The sequence below is a fragment of the Sorex fumeus genome, unplaced genomic scaffold (assembly GCF_029834395.1).
Source record: "Sorex fumeus unplaced genomic scaffold, SorFum_2.1 ptg000003l, whole genome shotgun sequence".
Taxonomy (NCBI): Eukaryota; Metazoa; Chordata; class Mammalia; order Eulipotyphla; family Soricidae; genus Sorex; species Sorex fumeus.
In genome coordinates this window covers 19,209,744-19,234,195 of record NW_026606060.1, presented here as the reverse complement: position 1 = coordinate 19,234,195, position 24,452 = coordinate 19,209,744, and the positions used below count along the sequence as shown (strand labels likewise).

The following is a 24,452-nucleotide window of genomic DNA, read 5'->3' as shown; positions in this document are numbered from 1 at the left end:
TTAAGAGAAGGAGGTAAAATCCTTTAAGTGCTCATGTTTGGGCCAAACAAGTCCATTCCTTCTTGGCTCCAGTGCACATCAGGGAAGGAAGGTTGTGAACTGGTTGACTCATTGTTGTGATTTTTCAGTAACTTCAGCCAGCCCACACCCCCCCCCCCCCGCTCCCCCCCCCCCCCCCGCCAGCTTTGATGCTCAGGGGCAACCAGGTCCGTACCCAAGCAGTGCTGGAGGAGGGGCCATGTGGCACCAGGGGTCAAACTCAAAGCCTCGAGCACGCAAGGACATGGGCCCGATGCTCTCCACACGGGGCTGCTCCCATAACTCCCATAGTGAATTCTGCATCTCCCTCTGGGTGGTAAGATAACACATTCAGAACCTCAGCTCACAGCCTTCTACATGGGGAAGGAATTTCAAAGGTCTACACATCATTTTCATTTTCAAAGTCCTTCCCTGTGTGTCGTTCCATCTGACCTTCCCACTGGCCCTGGTGAGGACTCCCATTGTGCAGGGGACCTTAACTAGGTTCCTAGTCTGGTGAGCTGCATGCACACACCTGCCTGAGGCTCCTGAGCTCCCGGGTGTAGAGATGGGTCCCGATCTGGGCTCAGTCTGGGCTCCAGGCATTCCCAGCCAGGTGTTCAGCATTCCTGTCCACATTCACAGGTGCTCTCTGGCTCTCTGGGAGGAGTAGCAACTGGGTGATTTTTGGATGTGTGTGGGAGGAGAATGGGAAGCTGGGTGGTGATGCAGTGCCTGGCCCAAAGCAGGTGCCTTGTCTGCATGACAAATGGGCATGTGCGGTGCTCAGTCCCCACGGAGAGCCGAGGTCTGAGGGCCAGATCCACGGCCGGGTCTTCACTCTCTCCCTTGGCTTCAACCACACCCAAGTCTTGTTATGGTTTCCACGAACAAGTTTATGTATTTTATTTTATTATTATCATCAGAGGGGTTTTGAGACATTCCTAGCTGTGCTCCTGGCCCTGTGCTCAGGGATCACTCCTTGTGGGGTTCAGGAAACCATATGGGGTGCTGGGGATAGAACTTGGATCAGGCACATGCAGGGCAAGTTTCTTCATAGAGCTGGTGAGTATTGGGAGGAACTGGTTTCTTACTGGGCACATATGCCTTCCAAAGATCCAGGGATCCAGAGGAGATCGGGGAAGAGCATTAACTAATTTTAACTTCAGGTACCTAAGACAAAATCTCCCCTACATATGGCAGTTCAGGCACTGCCAATCAGGGAAGTAAGTGCCACAATACCAACATGTAGAATTTTCCTGACCCATTAGGTCACAGCTTTCGTACCTGTCTGGAATGGCATGGGGGTGCTTGGGGTGGTAGACAACAGGATAGCATCACCACAGTCCTGGTATTTGCTGTGATCATTGGCATTCTGGAAAACTCATGTACTTAGATTTGTGTTGTTTGTTTTAAAAGGAGGAGGGAAGTGAGCCTCCCTGCCTTTTCTCTTTGCCAGAAATGACCCCTGTCTTTATCTCTGTCTGTCTCTCTGTCTCTCTGTCTCTCTGTCTCTCTGTCTCTCTGTCTCTGTCTCTCTGTCTCTGTCTCTCTGTCTCTGTCTCTCTCTCTCTCTCTCTCCTCATTCCAGTTTGGAGCAAATCCTTGACAGCCTTCTTCTTTCTTTTCCTTTTCCTTTTCCTTTTTTTTTTTTTTTTTGTTTTGATCATGATTTGGATTTTGGGCCACAACTAGGGCTTACTCTTGGCCAAGTCCTCAGGGATAACTCTTGGAGGCCTCAGAGGACCATGTTGTGCAGGGTATTTGAAACAGGGCTGGCCAACATGTGAACCAAGTGCCTTACTCTTTGTACTATCACTTCTGACCCTGTCTTTCTCTTTTTATCTCTTGGGATTTTGGTCACACTCAGTGATGCTCAGGAGCTACTTCCAGCTTGGTCCTCCAGAGGCCCCTGGTGGTTCTGTAGGACCACATGATACCAAGGATCCAGCCCGAGTTTCCTGCATGCAAGGCATGTATTCCAGCCCTCTGCACTTTCTCCCCAGCCCCACTCTTCCATTCTTGATCAGTTCTTATCCTTAAATTCAGTGGCAGGACTAGGTTTCATAGTGCTGGAAGTTTTTAAAATACAGCAAAGCTGAACTTTTTTTCAGAGAAAGTCATAAACCAGAGGTTTGGCTCAGTGGTCAGTTATGTGTCTTGCATGAGAAAGGCCTGAGAGCAATCCCTGACTTGGAAAAAAATGAGAAGATTTTCCTAGGACCGACCTCTCCCAGGATGTGTGCAGTGAAAGAACCCTGAAGTGTTTGCACCCTTCACCTCACTGTAAATCTACTAATTTATTTCTTGTGTTCTCTCTCTCTCTCTCTCTCTCTCTCTCTCTCTCTCTCTCTCTCTCTCTCTAATTAGCTGACTTCCCTCCTTTTGAAACAAACAAACCCCCCCCAAGACACAAGGGTCTGATTTGCATTCATTGAAATCTACCCTCTTCATCGTGTGGTTCGATGAACTTGACGAATGTGAACAGTCACATAACTCCTATCAGAATAAATATAGATGAGTTGCATCATGTCCCAAAATTTCCTCATGCCCTTTTGTAGTCAGCTTCTCCTCCTGCCCCCATTCTCTGACAACTCATCTGTTTTCCATCTCTAGAGTGTTGTCTTCTTTGTGCAGCTGTGGCCTTTCTAATCTCACTTCTTTCACTCTACTTGGTGTGTCTTTCTCTGGTGCTGTTCTGCGTATCACCTGCTCTGTGCCACACCTGTGATGCTGTGTTGGAGCAGATCTACCCATAAGAAGCTCTGAGTCTAAGGAGGGGCGCTTGGGCTTGTCCACAGGTGTTTCTTTGCTGTTTAGTCCACAAGCTTTGCCTGCTTCTCATCTGTCTTGCTCTGATACACATGGTACTGAGGATAGAAATTCTGGCCTTGGGGCAGGAAAGAGAGTATAGGTATTAGAGCACCTGCCATGCACACAGCTGACCCCAGTTTGATCCCAAGCACTGCATATGGTCCCTGGAATATACCCCCGGGAATGATGCCTGACCACTCAGCTGGGAATAAGCCCTGAACACTACCAGGTGTGCCCCTTCCCCAGATAAATAGATAAATAAATAAAATTCCGGCCTTCTTGAACTCTCACAGAATGGAAAGAGTAGGGGCTTGGGGGCTGAAGCAATAGTACAATAGGTGGGGCGTTTGCCTTGCATGCAGCTGACCCGGGTTGAGTCCCCAGCATCCCATATGGTCCCCAAGCACCACCAGGAGTAATTCCTGAGTGCAGAGCCAGGAGTAAACCCTGAGCATCACTGGGTGTGACCCAAAAAGCTTTAAAAAAAAAAGGAGTGGGGGTTTGAAGCCAAGCAGACTGTTTGAATCCAGCTGACCCACTTAGCAGCTCTTGTAGTCATCTTGTAGTCATCTTCTCCTCCCACCTCCAGCTTCTGAAAATTCAGAATCTGGAGCAGAGTAGGTACCCAGTAAACACCTGTTGAATGAATGAATGGGTGAGTGAATAAATTTCACCTTTCCAGTTTCTCCTGTGATCACGGTCCTCCCGTTGTTCATCAATTTGCTCGAGCGGGCCCAGTAACATCTCCATCCTGAGACTTCTTGTTACTGTGTTTGGCATATCGAATACGTCATGGGGAGCTTGCCAGACTTTACCGTGCGGGCGAGATACTCTCGGTAGCTTGCCAGGCTCTCCGAGAGGGGCGGAGGAATCGAACTCAGGTCGGCCACGTTGGCTGCGTGCAAGGCAAACGCCCTACCGCTGTGCTATCGCTCCAGCCCATCTCCTGTGAAAAGAGCGGGTAATATAAACAACTTCAGAGCAGAAAGAAAATGCAGGGTAAGTTAGGGCATTGTTCTTGCACATGGCTGACCTCAGTTTGATATCCGGCACTACATCCAGTCCTCCAAGCACCCCAAGAGGGATGCCTGGGCACCTCCAGCTGTGCTCCAACTCCCCCTCCCCAAGAAACAAGTTCAGTTGACTGCAGTGGGGCTAAGCGCCTGAGTCAGTGCCTGATGGACATCAGCAAAGGTCTTTCCTTTTCCCCTCATCTACCCCAGAGCCCCTTATATCCTCTTGCTGACACCAGTGTTCCTTGAACGCCCAGAGCTGTCTCTGCTTACTGCCTGTCCTATTTCTTATGATCAGACGGGAGACCTGTTGATCTTGGCTGGGGCACTAGAGGAAGTTCCCTGCAGGTGGACTCCACAGCACTTCACCATGTAACTCTGGCTGGAGTGTAGTACAGGGGTGAGGGATATCTTTGGTTTACTTACCCTGGGAGAGGCCTGTGTTGGGAGATAGGTGGCCACAGCTGTTGTACAGTCTTCCAAACCACACTCAAGAACTCAACATAATGGTGTGTTATGAGTAATTTTTTAAACTTTATTTTAACACCATGCTTTACAAAGTTGTCCATAGTTGTTTTGGGCATTCCGACCCCAATTCGACCATAACTGTGACCTTCCCTCCACCATAGTCCTCAGTTTCCTACCCAACCCCCAAGATTTCCCCCTTGGCAGATACAAGCTAATTTATTTTATATTGCTTGTTACAACAAAATGGTCAGTGGAATTAAAAAAAAAAAGTCCAGTTTAAAAAAAGTTTGTGAAAATTGTTATATTTCACAATTTGGTGAACATCAAAGTGTTTGTTGCTGGTTGAACCTTCTGTGTTATTGTTTTTGTTTATTGAGATAATTGACTTTAATGCTATTTTACCATTTAATTTGCTGTGTTCCTATTGGTCTGTCAGTATTGTGGAATTTATGGTGTAATATTGTGGCCAAATATGTGGCCGTGTACCGCAGGAGGTCCTGAATCTATAAAATTGGGACAATTCACAGCCCACCTCCTTCCTGAGGAGGCTGCAGAGTTTTCAGCCCAAAGACCATTTGTACCCAGAGATACCATCAGCTTGGTATCTCTTCCAAGATTAGAGGTGATGCTATGAATCTGGGCCATTTACATGGTGGCAGCTTGGTTGTAATTTTTCCAAATATGCATGTCTGATTTCTGGTTGTCTTGCCTACCAGGAGATGGAAGTGCACATACTAGGTGCTCAGAAATATTTAATGTCTTAATAAAAGCTATTTTGTGACTAAAATAGTTGATTTTAGAAGTTATGATTTATTCAAACAGGCAGGGAACTAAAATCATGTATGAGTCTCTGGGACATGAACTCTTAACCATATGGGTTTCTTGTACAGCCTGCCTCGTGGTTATAGGAAATAGGTATTTTGGTCTCTACACTCAAGGAAGCATGCTAGGAGTTCTATAGTTCTATACATTTTATACTACACCTAGAGTTTTCTTACCTATACCATGACTTTTCCCTATACTAAGGAAAACATACATTCCAAATGTTTAGAATAGCAGTGTGTATGTATCTCTACTTATAATACTTTACAATATTGTAATCTGGTATGCACACATACAAATACTATATATGATGTTGTACAATATAATAGCACTGTAGCACTGTCCTCCCATTGTTCATCAATTTGCTCGAGCAGGCACCCGTAAAGTCTCCATTGTGAAACTTGTTGTTACTGTTTTTGGCATATCAAATACGCCACGGGTAGCTTGCCAGGCTTTACCATGTGGACGGGATACTCTTGGTAGCTTGCTAGGCTCTCCCAGAGGGGCAGAGGAATCGAACTTGGGTCGGCCACGTGCAAGGCAAATGCCCTACCTGCTATGCTATGGCTCCAGCCTGTACAATATAATAAAAACAAAAATTTAAGTAAAATATATCAAAAAAAGAAAACACAATAGCGATGTGATGTGCATTCAATTCAAATCTGAACAACTGCTTGATGATTTTAGACATTCAAGACATATACATTTTATAGAATTTTGTAGAATTTTGGTGGGGCAGAGCAATAGTACAACGGGTAGGGTATTTGGCCTGCGGGCAGCCTACCCAGGTTCAATCCCAAATGGTCTCTCACAGCCTACCCAGGTTCAATCCCAAATGGTCTCTCAAGCACCACCAGGACTAATTTCTGAGTGCAGAGCTAGAAGTAACCCCTGAGCATCACTGGGCATGGCCCAAAAACAACAGAAAAAAGACATATGCTATGCTAAGGAATAAAACTTTAATTCCAGTGGTTTATTTATAAGGGAGAAATGAAAGGCATGTCATCAGAAAGGGATTGAAATGAGAGGGATACAATCAGGAAGTCCACAAAAAATGTCAACTCTACTGTAGAATTTTGTTATGTGAGTTGAATAATATGTATCCAGGAATTTGGTGCATTAGTTAAGACATCAAAATTCTACAAAGAAATTTTCCTAATAACTTTCTCTTTTTTGACTGCTAGGTATGTGCTCTACCACTAAGCCACCTCCTCAGGCATAATAACTTTTTTTTGTTACATCAACTAAAATTATTTCTGTCAAAAACACTTCAGTAGATATAAGAACTTCTGATCTAACACAGGCCTGCTCTCAGCTCACATCATATTATCTTCCTTCATCGTCTCAACAACCTGACAGAAATACTTCCAAAGGCTCTTCCCTCACTCACCAGCCACAGTGACTACAAAAACCAAGTTCCCTGGTCTCTGAAAGCACTTGAATCACAATGCAGAATACATACTTTGCCTGTGTGACCTTTATATCCATTTATAGCTTGAGACAGGCAAGCTCTACGGACTCTCAAAGGGAGTGAGGGCCATTTGCTATAGCTTCCACCACAAACCAAATAGACTCTATTCTGACTACCTCACAGAGGACCAGGGAATGGTATTACCAGGAGATATCATAATTCAACAGAAAAACTGGAGTTTTGAAGGAAATAGCTTATCAGTATTATTTGCTCCTAAGTAAATTGGGTGTGAATCTTCTTGGGAAGAGAAAGGACTTTTGACTGGGCCTGAACCGCTCTGAGCCTGTTGTTCATGTGGTGATCGTCAGGGGGTAATCTCAACGGATTGTGGTGTACACGAGAGAGATGAACAAACAAAGTAAAAGGTGTTTGTGAGGGGCTCACCTAGGTGAGAATTTTCTGTGTGTTAGGTGTTCCTTATCTACAGAGAGAGTGAGGATCTGAGATATATGGGTGAGGGAAAATCTTCAGACAGCAGAATCTGTCCCACAGAGAGAGCAAAGGATGTTGCTTCTCTGTCCACCCAGAAACCAGCTTGGGCTGCAAGAACCTGGTTTGTGCTGACTCTGTGTGTGTGTGTGTGTGTGTGTGTGTGTGTGTGTGTAGTCCTGTAATTCCACTGTCACTGGTGTTGGTAAACAATGTGGGGTCAGAGTAGGATTCTTTGGTAGTGGTGGTGGTGGTGGAAGTTTGCACTTGCTGCCATGCTGGGGGCTATCTGGGGTGGTGCCAGGTGTGCACCCCAGGGCCTCACATGTGTAAGGCACATGCTGCACCACTGAGCCACACCCCCAGATTCCCAGTAGGCAACGAAGCCATAACATTCTCCTCTTCTATTCACTCAATCATTTATTCAAGAGTTCATTCAGGGATCACTACTGCTAGCTCTGAGCCTTGCTCTGAAGTTAAGAAGGCAGAGCTTAGGCTCAAAGGTCTGCAGGGAGGCATGAGGGAGTGCTGCATCCAGACTCTGGTACCACACAGTTCTCTGAACACTGCTGGAAGTGACCCTTGAGCACTGTGCTGGGAGTAGCACCCGAGCACTGCTGGGTGTGTGCTCCCCTCAAGGGCAGATAGACCTGGTCTCCCCGACTAATTGTGAAACTTATTTAATCTCACAAAACTCCAGTTTCCTCATCTGTATGAGGACAACAGGAATATGCCTCATGGGATTATCTGAGCATTTAAGTGATCCTATTTCTTAGGAGATTTGCATAGTTTCTGTCACCGAATAAGCACTCAGTAAATGACAGTGGACGGAAAGTATTGTGGTGGACTGCCAGAGAGCCAAAAGCACAGTGGGCCAGTCCCACTGTTTTCCTGTTTTCTCCTCTAACTCTTAGAAGGTCACTGAGGCCCAAGGGTTGGTTGGAGCCATGGAAACCAAAGCCCGGTGTGGGGCAGAGGGGGGGGGGGGGGGTTACTGTGCCATGGGAACCTTGAGCTGTGCAACCAGCCCTGCTTACGCGCCTGGGAGCCGCTATGAAATAAGGGCTAGATCTCTGTGGCAGTGTGCTAACATCAGACTCGCTCAGCTGCTTTAAGAGCCCAGGCACAGGGCTGGAGTGACCATACAGGGGTTAAGGCACAGAGCCAGGAGTAAAGCTTGAGCACTACCAGGTGTGACCCATAAACAAAGCAAAAGACAAACGAAACCAGGCCCATACCCTTTCTTAACACATCAGCTCGGGCTATGGTGTAACCGTCCCTGAAAGTACATCATGGGTTTGGGGAATCTTTGTTCTGTTTCACATGGCCCATCCAAGCCAGGAAATTGTCTCTGAGCTTAGGCCCAGGCAGCTTTATCCACTCTTTTTAGAGATACATACACATACACAATTAACACACATACTCTCTCATTCTGTTTTTTTTTTTAATTGAATCACTGTGAGATGCAGTTACAAAGCTTTTATGTTTGAGTTTCAGCCATACAATGATTGAATACCCATCTCTCCACCAGTGCACATCTTCCACCACCAATGTCCCCAGTATCCTCCTTTATCCCAACTCTCCCCATGCCTCTATGGCAAACATACTCTCTCTCCACTTTTGGGCATTATGGTCTGCAATACAGATATTGAGAGGCTATCACCTTTGGTCCTTTATCTACTTTCAGCACTCATCTCCCATCCCCAATGATCCCTCCAACCATCATTGACTTAGCGATCCCTTCTTTATTCCAGCGGCCTTCTCTTCCCGCTCATGAGGCAGGTTTTCACCTATGGAAAAATCTTCATGGTCCTTTTCTCTACTGTCCTTGGGTGTCAGTCTCATATTATATTATTTTATATTCCACAAATGAGAATTATGAATTTTTCCAGTTGCTTGTGTGTGTGTGTGGGGGGGGGATAGTGGTGCATAGACATCCCTGGGTGTGCTCAGGGTTTACTTCTAGCTCTGCACTCAGGGATCACTCCTGCACAGGGACACACCCGACCCAAATCAGCTGCATGCCAGGCAAGCACCTTATCCACCACACTAGCTTTCCAATCCCCAAATACCCCCCTTTTTAAAAAAGGGTCCAGTTTATTGGGGCATAATTAGCAAAATTCATTTATTTAATTGTGATTTTCTTTCTCCCCCTGAGTGTGTGTAAGTTCTGGGTTTTGGAAAGTGCATGCAGCATGTCACGTCCAAGGTCTGGCCCCCATTCCATCATGGCTCAGATTCCTTCAGCCCCTCTTATGACCTCTAGATTGGCAAGCACTGGTCTGTTTTGTCTCCATAAGTTTTCCCCATTCTTTCCTCCTCACAATAGTGTTTGCCAAATGGAATCTCTACAGCATGTTAGGTTCTGTCAATGAGTGTGCCAAATGCTTCTGACAGCAGCTAGCATAGTGGCACCAAAATCAGCATGGAAAATCAGTAGCATTCCTGTATGCCATTAATACCCAATAGAACTCTAGTGAAAAATTAACAATACCAGGTCAGGGATCTAGGTTAGCAGTGGGGCACTTGTCTTGCATGTGTGAGGCCCTGGGTTCAATCCCTGACTCCAAAAAATATAAACCCAATATTGTTAGGGAAAAATTTATATAACACCATAGAAATGACCTTTAAAAAGACAGGAATGAGAACCATGGTGATAGGGGGATGGATCAAAGTTCTGAGCACACGTGTTTCACTCTGGATCCCAAGCATCACTGGAAGAAACCCTGAGTACTGAGCCAGGAATAGCTCCTGAGCACAAAAAGAAAGACATGAATAGATGAAAATGATCTATTCATAAGAAAAGCTTGATATAAAAATAGTGATTCTAGGGCCAGAGCAACAAGACAGCGGGTAAGAGGTTGGCTTTTCATGCAGCCCACCTCATTTCAATCCCCTGAGCCTGTCCAGGAGTGATACCTGAGTGCAGAGCCAGGAGTAAGCCCTGAGCATCACTGGATGTGCTCCTGCCACCCCCCACATCCCGATACAAATAGTGATTCTCAGAATGGTCTCTTTCATATATGGGATATAAGGGAATATAGCAGGGGAATAATAAATGCCCAGAGGAGAACAGAAACAAAGGACATGAGAACTGGTCTGCAGTAGAACGCATGCCACTACAGGGCAGGGGAGAGAGACTTGGACAGGGAAGGGAGCAATAAAGTGACATTCGTGAACCACTGCAGGTGTGTCCTCCCCCACCCCAAATTGTGAGGCTATTACTACAAAAAAAAAAGTGCAATGATTTTGTGACATACATTGTATAAACACTGTAGGTTTGGGGTTTTTTTTTTAGTTGTTTGTGTTTTGGGCCATACCCAAGAGTGCTTGGACTTACTCTGGGCTCTGCACTAGAGAACCACTCCTGGCTTGCTCATAATAACGCATGCTGAGGATTGAAACAGGGTCAGCTGCATGCAAGGAAAGCGCCCTACCCATTGTATGATCTCTCTGGCCCCAGATCTATGAACACTGTGACCAAGTGCACAGCTCCTCATGTACAACCACAGCAATAAAGAGATGGGAGAAAGAAAAGGAAAAACAAAAGGTCAAAATAGACATTTTTCAGATTATCTGAATTTTTATAGCACTGTAGCACTGTAGCACTGTCCTCCCATTGTTCATCAATTTGCTCAAGCAGGCATCAGTAACGGCTCCATTGTGAGACTTGTTGTTACTGTTTTTGGCATATCGAATACGCCATGGGAAGCTTGCTGTGCAGGAGGGATACTCTAGGTAGCTTGCCAGGCTCTTCAAGAGGGATGGAGGAATCAAACCTGGGTTGGCCACATGCAAGGCAAATGCCTTACCCACTGTGCTATGGAAATTATGACTCTATGGCTTGGTTGCATTCTTAGATGGTAAGATGGTTATAGATATGAAACAAAAAAAGAGCTGAGAGAGCACCTGTACACACTGAGAGATTTTATATGACAGGAAGAACTGAAATTCAGTGGGAAGCAGCTAGTGCCTGGGACAGGTGGGACCCGCCAGATCCTGGATCCCTCACTCACAGCACACAGAAGATAAGCTCTGGGTGAATTAGGACCCAGCAGGGAAAAAGCAAAAGCAGAAAGCTATTATGAGAGAAAAACATACGTGACTAGGATTTTTCTCAGTAAGATATAAAAGGAAGGGTTGATATATTTATCCTCGTCAAATTGAAAACTTTTTCTATAACAACATTAGAAGAGCTTCTTAATGGAAAAATATCTTTATATTTCACATGCTTAAGAGGATTAGTATCCTGGATTTACAAAGAATTCTTAGAAATCAGTAAGAAAATAATAAACAGCCTGAAAGGGCGAGGGGTATTAACAGGTCAATTACGAAGTCCAAATGGACAATAGGCATAAACAGCTTCTCAACATCACTTGTAATTGAGGAAAAACAAATGAAAGCCTTCTTGAAATACTGTTTCAGCCTGGTAAAATTTTCAGTCTGACTCGGGCCAATTGGCAAAAACAGGGAGCACTGGATGGCATCGCACTTCGGGGAGGAGAGAGATTAGAGCTACTTCTCTGGCGGGTGGTTTTGCGGTAGCTGGAGGAGAGAGCGGCTGTCCCACTCAGTGTCCCTGTGAAAGCGCACGTGCACGTGAGACACACGTAGGAGGATGATCAGCACAGCCCTGTTCTTGTAGGCAGAAGTAGAAAGAATCTCACCGCACATCAACAGAATGGGCGCAGAAACCGTGACATCTTCACATGGTGAAGCAGGATGGAGTAGTTATAAATGATCTAGAAAGACATGAGGATGTGAGTCAAAGAAAACCCTTATCCATGGCTGGTGGGAATGTTGATTGATTCAACCCTTTTGGAAAACAATATGGACACTTCTCAAAAACTAAGAGCTGAGCTTCCACATGACCCAGCAATTCCACTTATGGGTATCTACCCCAAGGGCACAAACACCTGGGCTGGAGAGGTAATACAACAAGTAAGGTGCTTGCCTTGCATGTGAATGATCTGGGTTCTATCCCTGGCACGCCACATGGTCCCCCAAGTTCTCACAAAGACAATGTTTATGAGAAACAGTCTCGTTTCTGAAGTTCCATTCACTCTCAACGGAACCACCATCTCCGAATGCAACAGTTATATATACCTAGGTCGAGAAGTCAACATGACGAATGACCTGGCACCTGAGTTGCGCAGGAAGAAGAGAGCCGCTTGGAATTCCTTCAAGAGCATCAAAGAAATAACTAAGAGGAGAAGAGCCTTCAGCTCTAGGCACAGCTCTTCAATTCCACTGTTCTTCCTGCATTAACATACCCCTCAGAGACCTGGGCCCTATACAAACAGCATGAGAACACTATTCAGGTCTCCCAAAGAGGAATCAAAAGATCTGTACTTGGAGTATCACATTTCACTCGAATGAAAGAAAGAATCCGGAGTTCTGACCTCCGTCAATGGTCAAGAATCAGGGACGCTGTCTCGTTTGTCATGGCGTCGAAAATCAGATGGGCTGGACACGTAATGAGATTTGGAGATGACCGCTGGACTAGAGCCCTTACCGACTGGATTCCACGGGGTGTCAAAAGACCGTGTGGCCACCCACCTACAAGATGGTTAGACTTCTTCGTCAAGACCCTGAACGATCGGTTTGAGGCTCTTTATGTTTCTAGAATGAACAGACACCATTGGGCTACACTAGCATGCGACAGGGACAAATGGAGACATTACTGGCACCCACTCAAGCAAATTGATGAGTAACGGGAAGTCAAGTGATCAAGGTGCTTGCTTTGCATGTGAATGATCTGGGTTCTATTCCTGGCATGCCACATGGTCCCCCAAGTTCTGTCAGGAGTGATCCCTGAGCACAGCTGGGTGTGACCCAAAAGGCAGAAATTAAAATGACCCACAAAATACTACTCAGAAAAGACATCTACACTCCTATGTTTGTTTAGTCACAGTAGTTCAAATCTGGAAACAACCTGAGTGCCCAAGACAGATGACTGGACAAAGAAACTGTGGTCCATGCACAACAGTGGAATAGTACTCTAAGAAAGAAAAATTGTACTTAAAGATGTACTTTTTAAATACAGCTTTAAGGAAGATGAAGTCATACTATTTGCTGCTTCTTGGATGAACCTGGAGAGGATCATGTTGAGTGAAGTTAATCCAAAGAGGGACAGACTTTGAACGATCTCCCTCATATGTGGGATATAAAGAAACATAGTAGGGGGGTAAAAAATTGGAGCGATAGCACAGCGGTAGGGCGTTTGCCTTGCACACAGCCAACATGGCCGACCCGAGTTCGATTCCTCCGCCCCTCTCGGAGAGCCCGGCAAGCTACCGAGAGTATCTCGCCCGCATGGCAGAGCCTGGCAAGCTCCCCGTGACGTATTCGATATGCCAAACACAGTAACAACAAAGTCTCCAATGGAGACGTTACTGGGCCAGCTCGAGCAAATCGATGATCAACGGGAGGGCCTTTACCTTTACCTTTTAGTAGGGAGGTATAAAATATCTAGAGACAAAGAACAGAACGCTAATCTTCAGTAGGAAGCTTATCACAGGGGAATGGGGGAAGGCAGGGGTCAATAAAGGAAGGGGGAGATAGTACAGGGAAGGAGAGACACTGGGACCATGGTGGAGGGGAGTGGGCACTCTAGTGGAGGGTGCAGTGCTGGAGTGTGTTGTGTACAAAACTCTATCGTTAACGATATTATAAATCAAGTTTCCTAAAATTAAAATAAAGAATTAGCAATAACATATATAAACCATCTAAAAAAAATAAAATCAAATTCCCAGCCTAGGAGTCAGAGTACAGCAGACGGCAGCCAACCCACTTTCAATCCCAGGCACTGCATACAGTCCTCTGATCACTCCAGAGTGATTCAGGACTTACTCTGAAGCACAGGGCTAGAAAAAGCTGCTGAGCATCGCTGAGTGTGATCCAACAACTGAAGCAACAGCAGCAACAAAAATATTAGCCTATTTATCAGTATGGAAAAGGCACTCAGGAGCAGAGGACAGACATTTTTCTGTTTAGAATTGACTACAAAATGACCTAAGAGATGAATTCTTAGAGAGTTAAAATTAATTCTTGAACTTTTGGAAAAACACTTCATAGAATAACTAGTATATATAGAGACAAGGGTTGGAGATGTGCCTCAGAAGTAGAGCACTTGCTGGGGCCAAAGCAGTAGTACAGTGGTAGTGCGTTTGCCTTGCACATGGCTGACCCAGGGTCGACCCCAGACATCCCATATGGTCTGCTGAGCACCACCAGGAGTAAACCCTGAGTACCATCAGAATAAATAAATGAAAATTTTAAAAATAAAAAAAAGAAGTACAGCTCTTGCTTTGCATTGTGTAAAAAATAAAATCAAATTCCCAGCCTAGGAGTCAGAGTTCAGCAGCAACAAAAATCTTAGCCTATTTATCAGTATGGAAAAGGCACTCAGGAGCAGAGGACAGACATTTTTCTGTTTAGAACTGACTGCAAAATGACTGGGTTTGATTCCCAGCACCGCAAAAAATAAATAAAATGCTAGTAAGAACAAAAGGCACAAAATGTAATCAACATACTTGCATGTTTTATAGTCTGCTATAGTCTTTCATTTCCTGAAAGCATGAAATGACATGAGCATGAAAATATACTGAGTGTCTACACGGATGCCATTTTGTGCTTTTGCCCTTAGTAAAATTAAAAATATCATTCCTAGTTATTGTCTTCTGAAGGTTTTTGTGTTTATTGATTTGGAGGCCGCCTCACTTGGTTTTGCTCATTGCTTTCTCCTGGCTCTGCACTCAGGAATCACTTCTGGCGGGGATCAAAGGATCATACAGGGCACCGAGGATCAAACTCAGGTTAGCCACATGCAAGGCAAGCATTCTGCCTCCTCTTCTATTGGTCTGACCGAACCCCGCAGACATTTATCAGGCTCCTCCTGGGGTACAGACAGTGTCAGGCCCTAGGAATCTAAGGGCCTAGAATCTTGGGGCCTGGATGAAAAGATTCACATTGGCAGCCCAGAGGGAAGAGGGAAGACGGGTTCTACTGTTAGGTTCATCCTCTTCCCAACTCTGTTCCAGCATTGGTGTGTCTCTCAGTGTCCTAGTCTGTGAAATGGGCAGTGAAAGTTCTTAGCCCATGCGCTGTTGATAGGAGTCAATAAGAGAATGGAGGGGCTGGAGAGATAGCACAGCGGGTAGGGCGTTTGCCTTGCACATAGCCGACCCGGGTTCGATTCCCAGCATTCCATATGGTCCCCTGAGCACCACCAGGAGTAACTCCTGAGTGCAGAGCCAGGAGTAACCCCTGTGCATCGCCGGGTGTGACCCCCCCCACCCCCAAAAAAGAGAGAATGGAGCAGTGAGTCCTCAATGATACCAGCATCATTTGTAAATCTTCATTCTTAATACTGTGCCATATGGCTTTGGTAGATTAAATAGTGTCAAGAAAACTCTTAGAGGGCCTGGAGAGATAAGATAGTGCAGGAGGAAGGGTTCTTCCCTGGCACAGGTATGATCCGGTAGACATTGCCAGCATTACTCCTGAGAACACAGCCAGAACTAGGGTCTGAGCACTCCCAGGTGTGACCTCAAAATATAAACACACACCTCACAGTTTTGAAAAAGAAAGCGAGATTAGGGCTAAAAGTGCTTTCCTCAGATGCAGCTGACTGTGGTTTGCTCCCTGGCACTGCATATAGTGCCCCAAGCACCACCAGGAGTGATCCCTGAGCACAGAGCTAGGAGAAAACCTGAGCACTCCCGGGTCTGGCTCAAAAACCAAAAAGGAAAAGAGGGAGGAAGAATTCCGAAGGACAAGGGGTCAAAGATCTATGGGAGAAGTGACTCCTTTGAGATGGGTCTTAAAGGATTAGTGGGACTTAATCAGTAAAAAAAGCTGTAGGGATAACAAAAAGCTGTAGTGATAGCACAGCGGGTAGGGCGATTGCCTTGCACATGACCAACCTCGGTTTGATTCCTCATCCCTCTCAGAGAGCCCAGCAAGCTACCGAGAGTATCCTGCCTGCACGGCAGAGCCTGGCAAGCTCCCCGTGCCGTAGTCGATATGCCAAACACAGTAACAACAAGTCTCACAATGGAGACGTTACTGGTGCCCGCTTGAGCAAATTGATGAACAACGGGAGGACAGTGCTACAGTGCTAATCAGGAAAACCGAAGTCGTGAGTGTCAGAGGAAAAAATAAGTTTGTGGTGCTGCAAAACTGGCCACTTTCATGCAGGCAGGAAGTCAACGGTATGAGCAAGACAGTTGTGCTTCCAGTGACCCCTCTGCGGTCTGGAGGCAAGAGAGAGGGGCAGGGTGGGGAGAGGAAAGACATGAGCTGGTGGGGAAGGGTCTTTTAGGGGGTCTGGTCTGAATGGACCTAAGTCCTTGCGCCTGCTTTATTTGTTCTTTCCTTTCTCTGAAATTGATTTTAGAGAACTTGTTTTAACCCAGTCACCCTTCCCTGCTGTGAAATGCTAAATTTCTTCTTTTTTTTTTTCTTTTTGGGTCACACCCAGGATGCACAGAGCTGGCTCTGCACTCAGGAATTACTCCTGGCGGTGCTCAGGGGACCCTATGGGATGCTGGGAATTGAACCGGGTCAGCCACGTGCAAGGCAGATGCCCAATCCACTGTGCTATTGCTCTTGCCCCTAAATTTCTTTTTTATACATCAGTATTACTGAGTTTGCCAAACTGAAATTGTATGACATTCTGTCCTGTTGTATTCTCTCTTAGAGCATCACATCACGTGCGCCCTCAGAGTGTGCAGTCCCTGGCCTAGGTCAGGGGCCCCTAAGGACAGCTTCTAATATCCGGGCCCCTCAAGACCTTCTCGGCCTGGGACCACTCAGTGTTGCTGCTCATTCTTGTTTACACGAGAGCAAATCCCTGGGCTGGAATGGTGGGAAGCACTCTCCATCCCACCCCCACCATCTCTTTTCCCTGCTTCCATGGTTCCTCTGGGCGGGGACAGACAGCAAGCTGGCGGGAATGGCTGGTAACCAGGGCATCTGCTGTGGTGCCCGAGGGTTTGCTGAATCAGCTCATGCTGTCTGACATCTCCCCATGCTGAGCCCTCTGCGTCAAGGTCATGAGCTTCCCTGGAACTCCGCCCCATTAGCCTCGGGTCCCTGGCACTGTGAGCATCCTGCTCTTCTCTCCCACCCCCAGTCCTGCTTTTGGCTCGTTCTTTCTGAAAACACTTGATCTGCTTTGTGAGCTGATGACTGTCCCAGAGCATGCCTCACTCAGGCTGTATATGTTGGTGGGCAAGAGCCAGGCTTGGCTGAGTCTAATCCGGCTGGATCCCAGACTCTGCTTTACTTGTTACTGGTCACGAGTGCTTGACAGCAGGGTGCTTTGCACGCTGGTTTCCTGCCTGTCAGAGGGCGGTACCCTATACCAAGGCAGCGTTCGTACGGATGTCAGGCCTGCCAGGCTTACTGCCTTAAGGAATCTTTCCTTTAAGCCAGAGCCAGTGCAGGGGCTAAGGCACTTGCCTTGCATTCAGCCAATCTAGGTCCATCCCTGGCTTGTAGTCCCTTGATCCCCACCAGGTGCGATCCCTGAGTGCAGAGCCAGAGGTAAGCCCTAAGCACTACTTGGTCTGACCCAATCCTGCAAGCTTCAAAATAGCAAAAGAATAAACTTTAGAAATGATTGTGTGCCTAAATGGAGTGGATACTGGGAATGCATTTTTGAACAAAACAGATTCGTTCTGTGCCCTGACGGTACTTAGGGCGCAGTGGGGAGACACAGTCAATCACAGTGTCACCCAAACTTTGATCTGAGAAATTGTGTGCCCTGCTGATCTCTGTATCAAGCTCTGAGACAGCAGTGGGACATTTGTCCTACTCGGTGATGTCAGGGAGATCTACCATGAAGAAGTTGTGGTGAATTAGGGACTTGATAGATGAATAGGCATTAACCAATGTGGAGGAAAAACTCCAGAAGGAGAAGGCAGCACCAGTGAAGACAGGGTGGGGGGTGGGGAGAGTGAGGGCAGGAGGAACCATACCACAGGACCTTTGAGGTGGCCCTGAGCACAGCGTGATTCAGGAGCAGGGAGTGGGTGTTTAGGCACCCCGCCCCTCTTCTGCCATTACTTATGCTTCTTCCTGCCAAGAACAGTGAGGAAACAGGTCAGTGCCAGTGGGTGGGCAGAAGGAGAGCTTGATTGTACTGGCTTGACAATTTGCAAAGCCAATTTCTGTCTGCAAGCTGCTGAAGTCAAGTGCAATGGGCCAGGACTTAGCAAAAAGGTTTTCCAGGAGAACAAGGCTGCAGGGGTGTGGAGGCTTCTGTAGCCTTCTCAAGCCTGAGGTGGAGATTAGCAGCAGGAAAGGAGGCTTTGGCTTTTTGTTTCAAGGATCTTGGCTACACAGCATCTTGACATCCCACCCTCACATGCCCCAGGATATGGTTTTTCTGGCCAAAGCATCACCCATCCCTGGAGGCACATTTCCCCTTCAAATTAGGATGAATGAAAATGACATTTCTCTCTTTCTCTCTCTTCCCTGCAGGCTTATCTTTGGCACTCTCTACCCTGCATACTATTCCTACAAGGCTGTGAAATCAAAGGACATCAAGGAATATGTAAGTAGCACTCTGGGGGTGGGGCAGTGGAGAAGAGAGAGCAGCTCTTCGAGCCTTTGCTCAGGGTGCTTGGCTGGTGTGGGCCTGGGGCTTCCTCTCCAGAGAGTTTCTCTGTGAAGCTCAAATGAGGGAGCCAGGCAGGCACGGTGGTATGGCCTGCAGGAAAAGCCATCGAAAACAAGGGGCCCAGGGCTGGGGATGAGGCTTAGCAGTCAGAACACATGCCTTGCGTGTCAGGCCTTGGGTCTTCAATTTAATCTCTGCATTTTTTTTTCAGGCTTCTGTTTTCTTTATTAAAACATAAAAATCACCAACTTGGGGCTGAAGCAATAGCACAGCGGGTAGGACGTTTGCCTTGCCCGCAGCCAACCTAGGTTCGATTCTCAGCATCCCATATGGTCCCCCGAGCTCCGCCAGGAGTAATTCCTGAGTACATGAGCCCAGGAGTAACTCCTGTGCATCACTGGGTGTGACCCAAAAAGAAAAAAAAATAAAAAAATCACCAACTCATGTAAAAGAATTCAACTTATAAAGAGAATCAGAAAGCCAAATATTAAAAAAAAATTACACAATAAAATGTGTTGTATAGTCTTTTCTGTAGTTTAACTTTTAAGACTAGCACAGTTTGAAACAACCAGATTTTAAGTTGTTGCAAAATCCAAGTACTTGCACATATCCTTAATGATCCTTTTTTAACTAAAGATGAAACTCTGATCTTTTATTTCTATTAATATGTGAAATTTTGTTTCATTACCAGAAGCACTGTGTTCGAGAACTAGATTTAAGTCCATTTTTTTATTTTAAAAACAATTTTAGTATTTGATTATTTTCATTGCTGAAAAAAATGTGAAGACACAAAAATACAAAGAAAATTAAAATTTATCCAGCATATCTCCTCAAATGTAACAGGATTATATTTATTCCTTCCTAGTCTTGTGTACATGTAGGTAGGTTTTTAAAATAAAATTAAGTTTTATAAAAATGCTTACATATTCCTTTTTAGTTCATGTTACAGATCAACCAATTTTCTTTTAGGACATTTATGTGAAAACATGAATTTTAGTCATCTGCTTCAAACTCTAATTAGAATTAAGCCAAAATTTATCTCTTTTTTTTGATATTCAATTTAATTTTAGCATTCTCAGATCCACAAACATTAATGAATTAAAATTCGAGGTTGGGGCTGAAGTGATAGCCCAGTGGGTAGGGCATTTGCCTTGCACGTGGCTGACCAGGTTTGATTTCCAGCATCCCATATGGTCCCTTGAGCACTGCCAGGAGTAATTTCTGAGTTCAAAGCCAGGAGTAACCCCTGAGCATCCCTGGGTGTGACCCAAAAAGAAAAAAAAATCAAAGTCCCCGGCTTTCCCTAGTGATGGCAGCATTCTGGGCCTCGGCTTCCTCATCTGGAGATCACTGTGGAGTCAGAGCACGTATCTGGCATCGGGGAAGGCTGCAAGGGTCTTTGAGCCCCAGCTCAGGTCTCCCCGCTGTGGGAGTCAGTGATCCAGGTGCTTAAGTGGCCTTTTGGACGGTGAGGCCATGGGAGTGAGCCTGTGGGATGGGAACCCTGAGCTCTGAAGGAGGATGGAGTGCTGCTGATCTCTGCTCATCAGGAGACCTCCCCAACCTGCTGACAGGGACCTCTGTGAGGATAGCAGGCCCCTCCCATGGACTATAGAGACCCAGTCACAGTGCAAGGGACAGGGACTCTGCCCCTGGCTCTGGTGTTTGCTCCATGCCTAGGGCCTTCAAGATCTCCTCAGAGCAGTGAGGGGGAGGTCACCTCTGGGCTCATGTGGGCACAAACTGCTTTTCTGCTGTCCCTTAGAAGATGTCACCTGGCACAGCTGACAGGTGAAGGACCATTCAAAGTGGGACTTCTTTCTCTACTTCCCCAGGATGTCTCTGTGATGAATCTGTCCCCCAGCCCCCAGCCCTTGGGTCAACTGAACCCACCCCTGCTCTCCCTGTTTCCCAGAGCTGTGTCTTGGTTGGTGTGTGCCAGGAAGCAGCAGGGATGCTTTCTCCTCTGGGGCTCAGGGCCCTGGTCTGTGTGAGGCAATCTCGGAGTGTATGTGTCTATGTTTCATTTTATCATTATCATTATTTCTAGTTTAATTTTGTACCTTGATATACAAGCTTGTTGACATTAGAGTTTTAGGCATGCAGTGGTCCAGCTTTAATTCCACCACTAGTATCTGCATCCCTCCAGGAATGTCCCCAGATTCTTGCCCAATCTCCAACCTGTGTCCTTGACAGATACATTTTTTTTTACAGTTTTTTTTTTTTAACTGAGGCACCTTACCTTACAATACTGTTTTTGTTTGGCTTTTGGTTTTTGAGCCACACCCAGCAGTGCCCAGGGGTTACTCCTGGCTCTGCACTCAAGAATCACTCCTGGAGGGCTCCGGGAACCATATGATTCTGAGGATAGAACCCAGATCAGTTGTGACTAAGACTAGTACCCTACCTGCTGTACTATCTCTCTGGCCCTGTGCAATACTGTTAATTATACTTTCATGAATACATTGTTCCAACATGGCACCCATCACCAGAGTGCCAATTTCCCTCCACCAGTGTCCTGAGAGTCCCTCCCAACCACGCCTCCCTCCCAGGTGTGTTCCAGAGACATCCTGTTATTTGTCGATTGCCTCGAGCAGGCCCCAGTAACGTCTCCTTTGTCCTAGCCCTGAGATTTTTAAAAAAGTGCCATATTCAAGGCTCTTTCAGAGTTAAGAGAATGAGACCCATCATTGTTACTGGTATTTGGCATATTTGGTACGCCACGGGGAGTTTGCCAGACTCTGCCGTGTGGGCAGGTTACATTCAGTAGTCTGCCAGTTTGTCCAAAGTAGGAATGAGATAATAAGATGTTGCGTGGCCGCAAATGTGGCCGCGCGCTTCTGGGAGCTGGGTTTTATAGTCTCTGAGTCTTGGCCGTTGATGGGATTACACGCGCCAGGGGGCCAGTTGGTGAGTGTGATCCCCGCCTACTGGAATTTGGAGGATCTGGGTGGAGGATGCTCAGCCCCAATCCGAGTAGGCTTGGAGATCTCAGTCCTGGGACCCGCATGCCTTTGTTCCTCTTCTGGTACCTTCATATGTGCAGAGAGTGGTCTCAGCATGGTGGTGGCTGGTTCTGGAGGTCTTCGGCTGGCAGAGCCCTGTCGGGGCAGGGAGGGAAACTCAACCCGCTCCCCTCCAAGGGATCCAGGCGAGGACAACCAGGCGCAGTGGCAGGAGTCTCTGTGCTATTCTCTTCCGGGAGCTGGGTTTTATAGGTGTGTTCTAGAGACATAGTTTTAAGTCTAATTATTATAGTTAGGATCCCATGTTTATAGTAGTGGTTTAGATATATAAATGTGTACACACATATACATATGTGTGTGTATGTGGTCAAGTGGTTTAGGTCTATAAAACACCGGCACCTCAACTGAGCCAAGGCCCCTGACCCTTGCCCATTGTATTACCTCCAGACCCCATCTTTTTGACCTCCCCCTCCATTTCTCAGTTTTCCTGGCATTTCTGTTTCTGTAATCTAGGGCCAAGGGTTTGTCCACCTTTGATGCCTTCCATTCTCTTAACAAATTATCTTACAAAACCCAGATTGGTGAGAACATTTGGTGTTGTCCTTGTCCTTCTGACTTCCTTCATGTACATGAGATTCTTCAGTTCAAATTGCAGGGAATTGCATGGTTTCATCCTTCTTTCTGGCTTCACAGTATTCCACTGTGCATATATGTCATAGCCGATGAACTGTTCATCCTCCTGGATTGCCTCTGTATCCTGGCTGTACTAAGTACAGATCTTTTCAAACGAATGTTGTTGTGTCTCAGGCCAGTATGTAAATGAAAAAGTGTTCATGGTCACTATGATCAGGGAAATCCAAATTAAGGTGTCAGTGAGGTTTATTACCTCACACCAGTGAAAAGGGCAGGAGCCCTTTTCTGAAAGGAGAGCATGCATAGAACGGCAGAGAGACACACTCGCACAAAAGGACAGGAGCCCCTATTGGCAGAGATATGGTGAAGAAGGAACTTGCATGCACTGCTGAGGGAGCATCTGGTCCAGCCCCTGTGGAAAATAGCATAGAAATTCCTCAAGAAAGTAACATCTCCAGCACGCTCTGGGAGACTATAAATAGCAGTTAAGTGGCAGCAGCTCCTGAGGTGCCACTGATGTGAACTAGAGCACAAACACTGAGCAGCCTCTTCGAGGAGCAGCCTTGGGTAGACAGGGGCGATGCCAGGTGAAGCGGCCTGAGCAGGGTCCCCAACATTCAAGGTCTGAGTTTCTCTTTTGCAGGGGCAAAAAGATCTCTGCCAGCTCCCCTGGGCGGGCTGAGAGCCTGCATGTGGCTGTGCTCTGAGTAGAGTCACAGGGGTCTGGTTGAGGACTAGACAGGCAGTTCATTAGTTGCGGGTGAACGCTAGCTCCGACAAGTAGAGCAGCTGTTTGTTTGGGCTGGCAAGCGTATGTGCCTCCCAGGAGGAAAGTCGGAGGGTTAAGATTAGATGGTTTCTTGGTAAAAATGGAAACAGAAGGAAGGAGCTGCGCAGTGTGCGGGTGTGTCTCTCTGCCATTCTGTGCATGCTCTCCTGCATAGTTGCCCTGTTGACAATAGACCCTTTTGTCCAGGAGAGAAACCTGGAGTCTCTCTTTCCATGCCTCTCACTCGCCACAGCTGGTTGGCGATTGTGCCTCTTCGTCTGTCTCCTGATTATCTTTCACACCACTTGCCCACCTCTTTGCTGCTGCTGCCTTTCCTGCATGGTCCAGTAGCCTCAAGGGTCCATGGATTTGGGTCTGTTGTTGCCATTGTAACAAGTCACCATAAACGTAGTGCTTCAGATAATGCTGATTTTTCTCAGCCCTGCATGTCAGAAGGCTGGCAGGTCTCACTGGACAAGTGCCAGGCAGGGCCATGTTCCTTTTGGAGACTCTCCCAGATGGCTTCTGTGCCTTTTCCAGGTCCTGGAAGCTGCTTGCAGTCCTTCAACATGCCCTCTCTCCTTGCTCTCAGCACCAGCAACGCTGTACCTCTCATCCATCTTCCCAGTTATGTTGCCCTCTGAACACACTCAGGACAGCACCTAGTAGGGCTCCAGGGCTACGCCCAGCTCAGTGGTTGGGGGTTAGTCCCAGCTATACTCGGGCATCTGAGGTGCTTGGGATTGAATTGGAGCATCTTGCATGCAATGCGTGATTCAGATCATTGAGTCATCTCTCAGGCCCTGGGTCTCCTCATCTCAGTGTTTGTAAGATCATCCTGAGCTGACCCAGATAATCCACTTCGAGCATCCTCTCTGACAGAGCTTGACTAATTAACTTGGCATACTCCCGTTTGCTGCCGTAGGTCGCACACGCAGTAGTCCTCCTCAGGATCCACTGGTAGATTGCCTGTCTCACCTTTGTTTGGTCCCAGGCACTGCCCCACATTGCTGAGTTCAATCCCTGGCCCCGTGAGTGAGTCCCCAGACACTGCAATAACCACAGCAAAGGGAAGGAATGTGGGAGAAGAGGGATTGACTCAGAAACAAAACAAAAATGGTGGGGTCCCATGGGAGGGGTGTTATCCTGCATACCATATCTCCTAACTGATTCCCTTCACCTCCTGCTCCTCATTTATGTTCTACTGTCCACTTAACTTCTAGGAAGCTTTTTTTATGGAGGGGCTCAGGGCTTACTCCTGGCTTGTACTCAGAAACACTTTTGGCAGGGCTCAGGGAATCATATATAGTGCTGGGGATTGAGCCTGAGTTGTCTGCATGCAAGACTGTACCATTTCTCCATCCCTAGGAGCCTTTTGGAAGTAGAAATGTATTAATTTCATTTCCCTGGAATCTTTTTA

The 24,452-nt window shown here is 46.6% G+C and overlaps 1 protein-coding gene across 2 annotated transcripts in view; it reads left to right on the top strand.

Annotated features, from left to right (window-relative positions):
• The window catches only part of REEP1 (receptor accessory protein 1), a 121,616-nt gene that overhangs the window by 33,119 nt on the left and 64,045 nt on the right, over positions 1–24,452 (top strand). For both annotated transcript variants that reach the window (XM_056116416.1, XM_056116423.1), the window contains exon 2: positions 18,526–18,598. In XM_056116416.1, coding sequence (XP_055972391.1) covers positions 18,526–18,598 — 73 coding nt within the window. The remainder of the gene's footprint in view (positions 1–18,525; positions 18,599–24,452) is intronic.